At 38.5% G+C, this 15363-nt stretch overlaps 1 protein-coding gene across 2 annotated transcripts in view; it reads right to left on the bottom strand.

Moving 5' to 3' along the window:
* The window catches only part of LOC134603059 (tetraspanin-15-like), a 147643-nt gene that overhangs the window by 84716 nt on the left and 47564 nt on the right, over positions 1 to 15363 (bottom strand). For both annotated transcript variants that reach the window (XM_063448672.1, XM_063448673.1), the window contains exon 2: positions 9476 to 9661. In XM_063448672.1, coding sequence (XP_063304742.1) covers positions 9476 to 9661 — 186 coding nt within the window. The remainder of the gene's footprint in view (positions 1 to 9475; positions 9662 to 15363) is intronic.

Below are 15363 nucleotides of genomic sequence, written 5' to 3'. Positions count from 1 at the left end.
GATTGCGTCAGGGTAAAAGGCAGCAGACTGAGGGTTTTTTTGTTTTTTTTTGGTAGTTATGCAAACTTAAAAGAACAAACATAATATTGGTATGGGGCCTTCCAGGGCCAGGGCAAGGCAAATATGTGAGAGAGTTAATGCCCGTTGGAAGACAAGTCCCCTGCAGTACAACAGTACAGTATACAAACGTGTTAGTTAAGGGGTTAAGAATAACAAAGAAAAAATAATCGATTTCTTTTCCTTTTTTTAGCTGCTTCTTCTGTTGTTTTTTTCACGTGAGGGTGGCCCTCAGGTGGTAAGACTCCTCCTACCATGATAGATCAATTTCCAGTCCACACTTTATAACTCACTGCGGATGAAATATGACTACACAGAAGAGATACACTGTGTCCTGATACTTGGAATAACGGGTCTGTTTTTTCCATATATTATGTTTTGATCAGTATCTTTCTAAATTGTGTATTTCTTTTTTTTTCTTTTATCTTTGATTTTATTTTTTCATTGTGTACTTTTGGATGACTAGCTACATATACGGCACCTTTAGTTCTGGGGGTCCAGCAATCTTATATTAGTCATGAGGAGCATTGACTAGTTTTGCATGCTTCCCTAATCTTAAGTCTTGTTTGATTCATTTACTGCCTCTGCTTGAACTTCAGATATCATAAGTGTAAACTACTGGTTTTCTCTTAACATCATACCCTAGTTTATGACTGGGATGTTCACCACTTACTAGTGTGGTTGTTTCCTTGGGCTATGTATATGGGATTATGTGTGTTTTGTGTATTTTTCAGGTTTCATTCTCTATTCTTTTGATATAATGCTTTCCTGCTTTTTCATGCCTTATGTTTTCTATATGTACTTTCGGACATTTCTGGGACTTCCACACATACCTGCTCATTTTATGTGGGCAGTGATGTGTGGGACTCCCATAAGTGTTGATGTACATTTTTTTTATTTTTATTTCGTTATCTCGTCTTTCCACTGCTGGAACGCATCATGCGTTCCAGGCGCTATTTTCGCGCATGCGCACCTTGCGTTTCTGACTTTCTGGCGGCCGACCTTGGTTGGAACGCATGATGCGTTCCATTGGATGTGCGCCTCCCCTACTTCCGGGTGTTGCGAGGCACTGTGAGGTCCAAGCCTCACTTTCGATTCACTATCCTAGCGCGGACTTGGGCTAGTGTTTATCTTTGAAATCCATTGCTGATCATTCTCTTGCCATAACGGAGGGTGACTTTGGTCTCTCCTATGGTTGGGTAAGCTCCCTATATTTTCTTTAGGGGTTTATTATATACTATAAGTTCTCACATATGCCTCTGCTGCTAGATGAGGCTTTGTGTTTATTATACAGACTTATGTTAATTCATATACAGACACTTTATGTGATATCCAGCTTTGTGGACTTAGTTCTAATTTTGAGAGGGATCTATAAACGTCTCATTTATTTTTCTGTTTATTTTTTGTCAATTGATTTCCTTGGTAACCATAAGTAACAGCTGTTTATGGTTGGGAGGATCTCAATCTTGATGGGTGGCCACCCATTCCTTCAGGTGTTTTCCGTTTTATTTTTTGTCTAGGGGTATATAAGGGTGGTGTTCACTCCTTCAGTACAGGCTCCCTTGATAAAGGCATTCTGCGGAAATGTTGGGGGTGTATTGGTTGACCCATGTAATAAACATTTTTTCTGTATACTTTTGTGGTTGTGATCCTTGTTCAAGCAATAAATGGGTGTATTGCTGTGCCAGTGTGTGTATTTTTGTGTCTGAGTATTTGCATGTGTGTCAGTGTGTGTCTCTGTATGTGTGTGTGTATATGTTTGGAAGTGTATACACTGCACACAAATACACACCTTCATTCAAACACCAAAATGTACACACATACTCCAAACAAAAACATGCTTACATTCAAACACACATTGTGTATTTGTATATATGTATATGCACTGCAATCAAACACTAACATTAAATACACACCCCTGCACTCAGACGCAAACACTGCACACAAGTACACCATTACATTCCAATGGCAACAGTACATACAAATACACCCATACACTTTATACAAAAACATGCTCACATTCAAATGTTCAAACACTGCTCACAAATATAACCTTGAAACGATGGGCAAATGGTAGATCCCCAGCTGGCAAAGCATTGTTAAAGTTTGCCGACAGATGGCGATCCACATTTTGGCCACACTTGCACTAGAGGGGTTCCCAGAAAACATACTTGCACCAGTGCCCTCTCTACATTAGTTCCACCACTGGGATACTCAAAGTGAGGTGTCTGGATGAAAGAGCGGAACACAGCATTTCTGATTCTGCCTGAATCTGTGAGTAAGCAGTTGTATGTCTCTAAAACGGATTGCCATGATATGCCAAGTTTCTGCTTCTAAAACTACCATGGTATGCCAATTTTATGCATCTAAAACTGAGTGCCATGATGTGCCTAGTTAGTGCCTCTAAAGCGGATTGCCATGGTGTGCCAATTGTATGCCTATAAAACGGATAACCATGGTGTGACAATTTTATGCTTCTAAATCAGATTGCCATGAGTGCCACTTTTATTCTTATAAAACTGATTGCCATAGTGTTCTAATTTTAGGAATCTAAAACGGATTGCCAGGGTGTTCCATTTTTAAAATATGCATTAAAAGCAAGTGGGTCAATAAAAGTTTGGGAAGCCCTGATTGAACATATTTATACATGATCTTGAAATAAGCATTGGAAGTCATGTTTCAGTTGTTTGCGGATAACACAAAACTCTGTAAAGTTATACAAGGTGAGCAGGATATTACTTTGCTGCAGAGGGATTTAGATAGATTGGGGGACTGGGCACTAAAATGGCAGATATAATGTAAAAAATGCAAAGTTATCCACTTCGTAAAGAATGCACAAGCAACTTATACCCAAATGGTAGTGAATTAGGGATAACAACTGTGACAGAACCACCCGTCTGTCTATTTTTGGTGGATTCGTCTACTTTATTCCGTCCGTCCAAATGACTGTTTCCAGTATCATAGCCATACGAATGACTGTTTCCAACGAATAAAGCTACCGAACGGATGGCCACCCAGAAGAGAAGTGTGCTGCTGGTTAACCTTTTGATCCCAATTAGAACGTTGTGGTTAACCGCAGACACTTCTCAATTAAACCGACTTCAGGGTGGCCGTCGTTCGTATGTCGACCACGAGGCAGCGGCCATTTTAAACCGTACGAACGCCCAGCGGTGTTCGGCTCTGATTCCATGGAACTAAAAACGGACACTCTTTCTGCAGAACGCCGCTGAAACCATGGGTCACCTGGCTGTCTCGACAAATCCGTACGAACACCGGCTGTTCGGGAGTTTTACCGTCGACGAAAAGTACTTAACCCAGATAGCCTTCCCATGGAGTCGATCGCCTGCCGAAAGACTGTAAGAACTTTGACTCCATGGCGATTGAACTATACGTATGGGATCTGAGCGCTATTCGTCAATAATGTGCCCTCAGATCCCGGCTATCTGGGGATATGTGATGTGGATGTGAAATGTACAGTTATTATAAAGTTATGTATTTTTATGTATTTTCTGGTTTTATAGTTAAAATGGCGATGGGTCTTTGTCCTGGATTTCTTCCCAATTATCTCCAGGGCAGGAAGGAGGAAACCATATTGCATTGTGGGAAAAGTATGTGACTGTATGTCTGGAATGTCCTCCTGTACTTCTGTAATTTCAGTCTTCCATTTGGTCCCCTAGGGGAGTGTCCACCAAGTGGGAGACCCGCATAAATACGGGCGGGTAGCCCACAGTAAAACCAGATCCTGTTTGACCCTCAATACGGAGCTTCTGTCTCATTATTGGGGGGATTTATTATTCATGCTTAGAGACTGCTTATGGGAAACGTATGCCGCATGGTGGATGTCGTGGTTCGGCTAGTAGCGGCAGTTCGTGGAGTTCTGTTCGGGAACTGGGGTCCCTTCACGGATCCTGTTCGGGAGATTACCGCTTCCCCTGGTTATGGTTCGTGGATTACAAATTATACGAACAGAGAATTGAGACGGTGAGAGGGGAAGGTGAACTAAACGGCGCTTTTACTTATAGACACGGAGGGTGTCTTAACAACAACACATGAGAAGTATTTGGGAATTGTTATAGACAACAAACTAGGCAACAATGTGCAATGTCAATCAGCAGTGGCTAAGGCCAGTGAGGTTTTTTGTCATGCATAAAAAAGGGAATTCATTCTCGGGATGAGAATATCATTTAGCCCCTTTATAAATCACTGGTAAGACCACATATTGAATGCTGTGCAATTTTGGGCACCTGTTCTAAAGAAGGAAATTATGGCACTAGAAAAAAATGCAGAGACAGGCTACAAAATTAATAAAAGGAATGGAACATGAAGAAAGGTTAACAGATTTAAACATCTTTATTTTAGAAAAAGGGCACCTCAGAGGGGATATAAAAACATTACCAAATTACAAACCATTGTCTGAAAATCTATTCACAAACAGGACTATACATGGGACAAGAGGTAACTAATTTAGACTGAAAAATAAAGGAGATTTAGTCTAAGGCAAAGCAAATGTTTAGTTTTTTTTTTACTATAAGAACAATAAGGATGTTCAATTATCTGCCTGAAGAAGTGCTTTTATCAGGGTCGGTACAGATGTTTAAACAGCAACAGTATAAATCTGTTTGCCATTCTGGGGTCAAGAATGAATTTTATTCCTAGTTTGTTGCAAAATTGGTTCAAACTGTTGTTTTGCCTTCTTTTGGATCGACAGCAAAAAATGGATTTGAGAAAGGCTGAACTTGATGGAAACATGTCTCTTTTCAGTCCATGTAACTATGTAGTGTGCTAGTGGACATTTAAAGCTATGTTTTATATTTTTATCGCTGTATTATAGAATGTGACGACAGATAAGAACCATTGGGCCCATCTAGTCTGTCCAATTTTCTAAATACTTTCATTAGTCCTTGGCCTTATCTTATAGTTAGGATAGCCTTATGCCTATCCAACGCATGCTTAAACTCCTTTACTGTGTTAACCTCTACCACTTCAGCTGGAAGGCTATTTCATGCATCCACTACCCTCTTAGTAAAGTAATACTTCCGGATATTATTTTTAAACCTTTGCCCCTCTAAATTAAGACTATGTCCTCTTGTCGTGGTAGATTTTCTTCTTTTAAATATGGTCTCCTCCTTTATTGTGTTGATTCCCTTTGCATTTAAATGTTTCTATCATATCCCCCCTGTCTCGTCTTTCCTCCAAGCTATACATGTTAAGATGCTTTAACCCTTCCTGGTAAGTTTTATCCTGCAATCCATGAACCAGTTTAGTAGCCATTCCCTGAACTCTCTCTAAAGTATCAATATCCTTCTGGGGATACGGTCTCCAGTAATGCGTACAATACTCCAAGTGAGGTCTCACCAGTGCTCTGTACAATGGCATGAGCACTTCCCTCTTTCTACTGCTAATATCTCCCTATACAACCAAGCATTCTGCTAGCATTTCCTGCCAAAACGATAGCAGAAATGTATTTATTTGGAAATGAATACTTTGATTCTTCTTTTTGCTTGGTATGCAATGTTAACAGCATATAAGTCTTATGTGTTCATATCTACCCAACTTTTTAAATCTTTTCTAATAGTTGCCTGAGTGCTTTGCTATCAAGAGAGATTCGGTATGACCGAAGCTGGAAATAGAAAAGGAAAGAAAATATTAAATTCTAAATATATGCACATTTATTCATGCACTAACTATTTCCCCATACGTACATGAAATAGTAGAATATTTAAACAGATCATGTACAAAGGTTTATTTTAACATGGTTAAATTACTGCATCTAATGAAATAGATATTAAGCACAGATGAGTCACCCAAGGTTTTTGTATGTGCTGCATCATGAAATTGGACATTGGAAAAATATAAATATAACCATTTTGTGAAATTTGAGAATGTCACCTGTCAAGGGGTTCTTCTTGTTAAATGTCACAGAGTCTGGGGCATGGGCTATGATTTAAATTTTAATTTCTAACCACAAAAATGTTTAGGAGTATTCGCGTAAAAAAGTAAATTATAAAAACAAGAAAATAATACCGTATATATTTTTTATTATTTTTAAATCTAAAAGAATAAGGATATTAATTTTATGGACATTTTTAACGCTAGTCCTTTAGAGCGAAATGCCATTTTCATACAGAAAATTACCATATTTTTATGTTGCCTGATAAGCATCAATAGGCTCGTTTAATCTGTAGATACGGTAACTGATGACAGGTAAGATTCACTCAGTCAGCCTTTTACGCACAGCGAAACAGCGCTAAATCCCTGGTCCAAAAAATCTATACAAATATAATTACATCGAAACCTAAGCACATGTTTACTGCTCAGGGCACCAGCACATGGTTAGTCCATAACAAGTTCTTTTTAACTTTTTTATATAGACTTTCCATAGCAAATTCTATCACATAATTTAACTATACATTTCTCTCCTTTCAATTTAGGGTGGAACCTCAACCTTTCCCTCACTAGCAGGTCATGATGAGGACCAGACTGGATATAAATAAAAAAAAAATTAAATATATAAACCTACATTTTCAACTGACTGGGTTGTTGTATTAGTCACCCTCTGATCAGTTCTATATTTTTGTCTGGTGATCTAGTGGAATGTTATTATTATTATTATTATTGCAATTTATATAGCGCCAACAGATTCCGTAGCGCTTTACAATATTATGAGAAGGGATTTAACTATAGATAGGACAATTACAAATAAACTTACAGGAACAATAGGTTGAAGAGGACCCTGCTCGATCGAGCTTACATTCTATAGGAGGTGGGTGTAAAACACATTAGGACAGGAATGAAGATTCTAATGTAAGGAAGTCCAAACAGTGTGCGATAACTGAATCGCCAGGTCATTGGAAGGAGTCGCAGGGCCTCTGTAGCTCTTGTTTAAGTGGAATCTTTCAGATTTTCTTTCACGTTAGATTTTTACATTATAATTATGTGTGAGAGTTTTAAAAGATAAAAACACATTTAATACACTTTAGCATAAGCTTGCATTTTGTATCTTGTGTGGAGAGGCTTTTCTTCAGTTAAGTTATCAGGACTTTGTAGAGGCATAATCGTGCACATTAACTAAATATTGATACGGAAATGCTCATCTGAAAAGGTAACAGATCCAGGATTTTGTGATATGGATTGCATATTCATTAATATGATTCATGCTATACAGTCATTAGAGTGTTCATACATAACATAAGATAATGTGTGAAATGGCTACGTTCTCTCCTCGCCTTAAGGTAATGTGATCAATTATGATGGTGAGGAAAGAACTGTACTACGTTCAAGTAATTTCTTTTAGTAATCCTTTCTGCACTCAGATGAGGTCACAGCTTAACTGTGGGCCTGTGATCTTACCAGGAAAACTGACCTTTCACCAATGATTAGCGGGGATCCCATTAAATTTGTGTTCGTGTTATAATTTTATATATCTAGGTTGTGAACCATCTGTTTAAATCTTTGCAACATTACCCATCTTGTTATGGCACTGATGTTTTGCATATGATTTAAATCTTCATTATTATTCATTGAATACATTGTGTATTTTTTATCTTACATAATCAAATACAACACCGAACATATGTTTTTCAACGACGTGATAACTTGCATAGCTCCATGGATACATATACATTTTATTGTGTATATGTACTAAAACCAAGGGTTGATCTTTAATAGAGCCACAATCTTATCATACACTTTAATAAAAAGATTCCAGGGTTAACTTCATTTTTTTTCTTAAACAAAAAAAAATTAACAAAATTACACACGCACGCAAAAAAAACACAAAACACAAAACACATTTTCCATAAATCCCGAAAGTAGAAGAAAATTGTCTGCATCTTTAGTTTGGTTTGCCTTTCTAATCATAGAGAGAAATACTTCTATATAAAATAGCAACCATTTCTGCTTCTACATTAAATAACCGTTTTCTTAAACAAAGCAATCCTTATTTCCCTTTGCTGTAATCCCTTAAGAAATAAAATTATGCAAACATGAAAAACCAGTGCCGCAAAAAATGTAAATACCCTAGAGACCTAAACATTTCATCTTCATGCTGTCAGCTGAACGAAAGTTTTGCCCATGAATAATTAATAATTTTCAGGTAATCAGCGCCAATGATTGTGTCAACCAACTCAAAGACTCCATACTGTTGTGATTTCCTTTTCTTTCATGAGAACTAAGCTACTGGGGATGAAACATCTCAGGGACAATTTTAAATAGAATAAATAACCAAGGACAGAAGGCTGCTACTTGCTTGTTAATTTCTGTATCTGCTGAAAGGAACACTACACTGTTAGTAATACAAAGCTTTATTCGTAACAATATAGGAACCCTCTGCCACCCACTTGGCAAGTCGCGCCCCCTAGGCGTTGTAAAGGGGGGGAGAGGGAAGAAATTTTCACATAACTGATTACAGCACTAATGCCCCGCAGCACTGGGTTGGGCTCCGCACATAGGACCTACTGTACATGCATGGCAAATGTCGCATTCATTGGGCCTTTACCATAGAAAAGCATTGAGTCACTGTTGTCCCTCGGCACTGGGTTGGGCTCCGCACATGCGCAGCAAATGTCGCATTCATTGGGCCTTCACCATAGGAAAGCATTGACTCAATGCTTTCCTATAGGGCTTTTCAACACGCTGGTAGATAGACACTACAGGCAGTGTTAGTATTGCAATGTAAACATTGCAGTTTCTCTAAAACTGCAATATTTTACATTGGTGGGTTAAGGGAACAGAGGCACTGCAACTACTTAAATGAGATGAAGAGTTCTGGACACTCCTTGCACTATAACCACTACAGCACATTTATAATTATGGTGCTGGCAATGCTCCCCACCTTTGGTACATCAGCCAGATAGCTGGAAGCTGTGGCAGAGCAGTCCTAAGCTCATTGGTGGAGAGCAATCAGCTGACGCTCTCTGCAAATGAGCTGGGGCTTAGCTCAGGATAGCTAAAGGAAGCTCTTAAACGCCAACTTTTTTGGCTGATGTAGTCAAGGCACGAGCCTGGCAGACGTCAGATAAGAAATTATATAATTCTAATATGGTTTGTCTACTTACAATTGAGGTAGGGCACTCGTGGCAACATAACCACTACAGCCCATTGTCCTTTTAACTAATCCAAGGACGCATTGCTTTTCTATTTACTCCTCCATAAGAAATCAATGTTAAATAATGCAAAGGAAGTTTCAAATGCTTGGGCAAGGGACGAGGGGAGAACATGCAAATATTTTATGTTGGTACCTCTTATGTGGACTTTGAATGTGGAAGTAAGTTTGCAGAAGGACTAATTCAAATCTATAACATATTAGATAGAATATGGGGAGAAACAAGACATGGTGATACGCATATACATATAGTGCTGTCAGCTTTCGCTCCCATTCTTTATAGGCTCATAGGTTGTACACTCCAAAGCTACTTACAATTTTTATGAGTAACAAGTTATCTCTCAAGGATCCAACCATCCCAATAAATGAGACTACAAACATCAGAAAGCCCAGGAGTACCAAGATGATAGCCGGTGCCAGGAAAATGCCTTCCAAGGTTTGGTGTTTCCTTCTTTCGCTCTCTGCATAAATGCCAATGCATAGGATCACGAGGCCTATGAGCTGTTGGAGAAGAAACCAAAAATTATATATAGGAAAAAACAAAATTTAAAAAATCTATTGGCACCAAGTTATGCCCTAAAAAATGTCTTTAAAAATAGAAAGAGTGACAAAGGTTTCAAGGGATGTAAGAATTGCAAAGCTTGCTCACAGGTTAATACAGATAAAGCCATGTCATACACCAGTTCCACCACTGGGAAGAAGTTTCACATTAAGTCGGGGATTGGCTGCCGCTCGGACTTTGTGGTTTACTTACTTCAGTGTCCGTGTGGCAGCCAGTATGTTGGACGTACGAAGAGGTGTTTGAAAGTGAGGCTTCTTGAACATATCAACAATATCAAGAAAAAACTTGAGACCCACTCTGTTCCTCTCCATTGCAACAATTGCCCACATTTCTTTTTAAAAGGTTTACGGTGCATGGGGATGGAACAAATTCAACCACACTGGAGAGGGGGGAACAGAGAAAAGCGTTTGGCCAAAAGAGAGTCCTATTGGATTCATAGACTGGGTACCCTTACACCAAAGGGACTGAATGTAGATATGGATATCATATGTTTTTTGGATTGATGGAGTTAAAAAGAGATAGAGATATATATACTTTTCTTTTGATATTGAAAAGTTTTTCCAAAGTTTTTTGAAATTTGAGCACACCATTCTTGATGATTTGATAAAAGAAATAAATCACGTTGCATATTATAAACACATGCAATTATGAGATTGCGATTAAGTACGATAAATAAATTAGTTCAAATATAATATGCAAATGTAAATATGGATATGTCACTTTAAAATGAGAGATTTAAAAATTATAGCTATATATCTACATGAATTATGGGTTTAAAAGGCACTTTAAGAACTCACAATCTATTAATTATTAATGGCACATAATATGAAATTTGTGATATATAGTTTAAGAATTAATTTTGTATGCACACTCGGATAGGAGGTTGTTGCATCTTTTTATACAATTTTCTGTCTTTATTATAAGGTATAGAGGATATATTAATGTTCCAACTGACATTATGGGTAGAAGCTGTTGCATTCATTTTTCATTTTTCCTGCTCTTATAATAAGTTAGAGAGGACATATTAATATCCCTATTGGCATTATGGGTATTTTGTAGCAATGTATAACAGCCCTCTCGTTTAGATTTTCAAGTACCATGAAGCAATAAACGGATTCATTTCCTTGTATGGTGGAACGCACGGCCATGTTTTTTTCCCGAGTGTGGAACGCATACAGGTCACGTGACCGGAACGTAACGCATGACGTACGCGGAAGTGATAGGAAAATCACACGAGGAGGAATTTCAATCTTCGGCAAGAATCCACACCTGAAGAAAATACCGGGCAGCGAATGAATTTTGAGAGGAAAGAAGACACCCACTATTCCACCAATGACTTGGAGGGATTAGCCCTATATAAGATTTTATGTGTTAGCGTTTTTTAGGATGTCATTTTTTGTACATGTAACTGCTGGTTTTATTGAAAAGGTCCCTGAGGAAGTCTTGTTGTTCAAAGACGAAACGCGTAGGACCGGTGACCTGTTTTATTTTTCATATTTGTTTTTATTTATTGTGTACACCTCCTGATCAAATGAGTGAATAAATTGCCTTGGAGGAATTCTTCTGGTCGGAGTCTGTTTTGAACCATCTAGCTGACCCTGATACCCCAGTGGCTACCACTCGAGGAGGAATACTGATTGATACCCCCCATTTACATCGTGGGGTGGCACCTTTAAAACGCTAAATCCATTTGGAATCTGTGAGTGTATACATACCAGTACACTACCTTTGAGTATCAAACAATATTTGCACTATGTTTTATCCTCTATTCTAGGTACATCAGCAGAATCCCTAAAATATCCTATCATTTATACTATTCTACTAAACGGTTATCAACTGGGAAATAACCTTGGGAGCTGTGTACCCAGAAGTTAAGTTTTTTAATCACTTTGTTTCACGGGTGATTTTGTTTGGAGAAATAGGAGACCATTAACTCATAGCATCGCGTGTGTTAAACAATAAAACATTAACAAGAGGATTAAATAATTGACATTAATCAAAAAAGCAATGAAAACAAAAAAGGTACTGGCTTAACTCTGATAATAAATATTCCAAGATATTTGCTCTGTGATGCATAACATTCACTAATTTAGACAAAAAGGGGTGCTAACAGCTTGATTGCCAATGGTAAAGTGCCAGTTTTGGCTGCTACGGTTCTCCCAAACACTTTTTTTCTTTCATAACAGTGGATGATTCCATGGCTAATAACAACTGGGCGCATTATCTATTTTTTGTTATGGTGAAATTATACCTCAACACTTTCCATGAATCTGCAACTATTTTTCATTATCCATTGCATATGCCATTTCACTATTATTCATCCTCAATCCATTGGCCAGTTCAACCCCCTATATGCCATTATTATAAATCTCATGAAAATTGACTGACTCCATAAAACACTAAAAATATCATATATAAATCTAAATCTAATTTGTTATGCGCAGCCTGGGTCAAGAGTCCAGTCTAGTTAAATAAAGTGGAGGATTGCATGGAGGGAAGTTGATTAGATAAACGTTTACCCCTGCAAACCTGCGTTTAGATACTATTTTTATATATACATATATTGTAATAAAGGAACTATTTTGGCACCATATATTCTGACTGCCATATTCCTTTTTATTAGATTTTATTATTTTACTTTTTTTAATTCCTTTTTTATTTGTACCGGACTACATTGATGTTTAGAACTTGGGAAGGAAGCATAAATAATCCATAGGTGGGGATTATACCACCCATATGCTTTCATCGAGCAGTATAGCCTGCTCTATATATCGTGAGTACGTTTTATCTCTTAATATTGTTTTATTTATAAAACAGAGAGCACTATATTTTATTCCTTTTTACTTTTTGGCTGAATTGTACCAACGCTGGATCTTTGATTCATTTGACATACCTGCCTACCAGCGTCACTTCACACATCCTTGAGTGGGGATTATTCCACTTCACGCATTCAATATCAGAGCTGGATTTTAGCTCTGAAAAGTGTGAGTAATACTTATTACCATTATCCTATTATTGGGTATCATTTACATACTGTACCATTGGAGTCCTGTTTTTCCTTTCTTTCTTATATGTTCTTCTGAACTACAAGCACATATCCGTGAAGACCCACTCCATTTTCAAGTGCCTTACACATTCGAGAGGATTGTACCATTTTGGACTTGCGTAAAGTTTTCTGGACTTATATTTATTATTTTACTATTTTATTGTTTTTAGGCGCACACCTTGTTTTCTGTTTTGTGCTACTTTTGTATTCTATTTACTATTAGGGGATCAAAGGGAACTCCCCTTCCATGTTAAGGTGTGCAGCCGGTTATTAAGGTTTATATATCTCTCTGTGGCAGTTTAGCGCTGACTCTTCTCCCTGTTTTTTTCTTAGCCTATCCTCTACCCAGTCTGACCGGGAGCTTTTCAATGTGCCTGGAGGGGACAGGGAAGAAGCAGCAAGCAGCTTCCTGTCAGACTGGGTAAAGAAAAGGGCCCTCTACTGCAGTCCATGCTACAGTAAGGGGTGGGGAGACACAAAAGTGGTATCAGGAAACACAGGGTGGGGATGACAGCCAGGAGACATGGGGGGCCATCAAGAGACACAAAAAGGAGAGTAAGAGACAGAGGAAGAGCAAAAGGTAGAGTAAGATACAGTAAATTAGTAAAATACACTAACAGGGGGTAAGACATTCAAGAGACTAAAGGAGGCAGTAAGAGAACACAAAAGGGGGAAGAATACACAAAGGCATGAATAAGAACGGCAAAATGTTGATACAATATGCAAATGGGGCCACACAAAAAAATGATATACAAATGTGGAAAAAATATGGGTAAGAGGGGCAAAGATGGTTAGGAAAAACATAGGTCAACAAAAAAGGTGCACAGAACAGGTCTTCACCTGTGTAGCAAAAAATGCTTGCACTGACCCTGTGTCCCTGCACACAGTTGCGTATACACGCAGCAATTTGAAATGTTAAAAATCAAAAAAAAAAAAGAGTCCCAAATGACACTGGAGAAAGCAATATTTTCAAATATTTGCAAACTATGTGCACTCCATTCAACTAAGAATTTTCGAGAATTCAAAGTGAATTTTAAATTTAAGACCAACGTAGTTGAATGGAAGCATAACATTTTGCTATTCGGTCTTAAATTTGAAAATCACTTGTAATTCCTGACAGTTCTCACTTTAGTGAATACTGGTAAGTCTGATTGTTATCTTAAATGGGAATTGTTGTGAGTGGAAAACTAATTTAACGTTTTAGATTTGTCTCCTAAAATCCACTCTGAATTCGCTTCTAATCCAAAAAAAGTCACCCTTTAGTGAACAACCGTGACAGTATACACCTTGATTCACAAAACTGTAGATGGAAAGGTTAACAGACAGTTATAATCCATGGTTTGGCTGCTATACAGCAGTTCCACCCATCAGATATGAAAAATTGAACTGCTGTCAAGGGCTGAACTATGTATCCCATAAGCCATCAATAAGCACACCAGCATGGGTTATGTACAGCTCTTCTGAAGTCTTAAAGTTCAATACCTGCTGATTATGTCAGATAATCAGGATACTTGATTAATCGTACCTTGCTTGTCTGAAATTGAGATACTGTGTGTTTCTAAATCATCCTACAGGAAAGATCCAAGGCAAGTTCTCTCTTAATTAAAAAAACAAATATTATTGGGGCAGAGGCTGAATGCCTTGCTGTGAAGAAGCGTTTTACAGGAGCTTCTCTGAAATTGACATAAATATCCTGATGTAAAGCTCCTAAATAGCGGATTTTCTGTTCCAGTCAGGTCTATTGGTTCTTGGAACCATCGAGACCTCATCTGCCGATAAAAATCAGCTACTTAACTTATTTTACCGTGACTTGGTGCATGTCGTCTAGTTGCCCATTCCGACAAAGAAAGAGGCCGACCCCAGGCTGTGGTGGAGCTGCTTTCTGTGGCATTGAGCCATGAAAAACATGCCCCCCTACCCCTTTGGACCGGTTGGGGTTATCTCAATCTATACCGACTTGCTGAAAGCCTTTATTAAGAATGGTGCTTCCATTCCCATACTGCAAAATAGCAGACACTAACATGAGGAGCAGACATAGAGAAACCACAGACACACCTAGAGCTCTGGGCTGGATGGGTAAATTTGCCAAATATATATCATCCGCTTCTGGGACATCCTTGCTAGACGGAATGCTCAATCTATAACAGGCTCCCAGGGCCCTATGTAGATAATGAGGTGGCAGTGAAATAAGCAGTTTCCACCTGTCTAGGCCCATTGGCCACAAACACTTGAAATCCAAGAAAGCCAAGGTACCAACCCACTACCACAAGAAACTTTCAGGAGAACTTGACTGCGGCCGAATTACCTTCCTGCTGTGGTGTGATTCTTAAGTTGCCCCTGGCATACAGGATTGGTGACAGACGCTGGACTTGTGAATTGGAGAAGCTTGCCGGGGTGCGCACTCTGGTACCGGTCAGCTGGCTCTACTGAACAACCCTGAATAGCTTTGTGGTTTTAAGGTAAATGCCTAACTCTGTTGATAAAACTTACAGAAACCTGGTTAGGTTGTGAGTTGGCCTACTTGGCATGATTAGAGTGCGACCTCATGCATGCACGTTTCCAACCAGAAGGTAGTACAAGGCTTAGTCAGACATT

This window comes from Pelobates fuscus, chromosome 3, assembly GCF_036172605.1.
Source record: "Pelobates fuscus isolate aPelFus1 chromosome 3, aPelFus1.pri, whole genome shotgun sequence".
Lineage (NCBI taxonomy): Eukaryota > Metazoa > Chordata > Amphibia > Anura > Pelobatidae > Pelobates > Pelobates fuscus.
The sequence above is the reverse complement of the archived record's forward strand: the minus strand, read 5'-3'. Positions and strand labels throughout refer to the sequence as shown.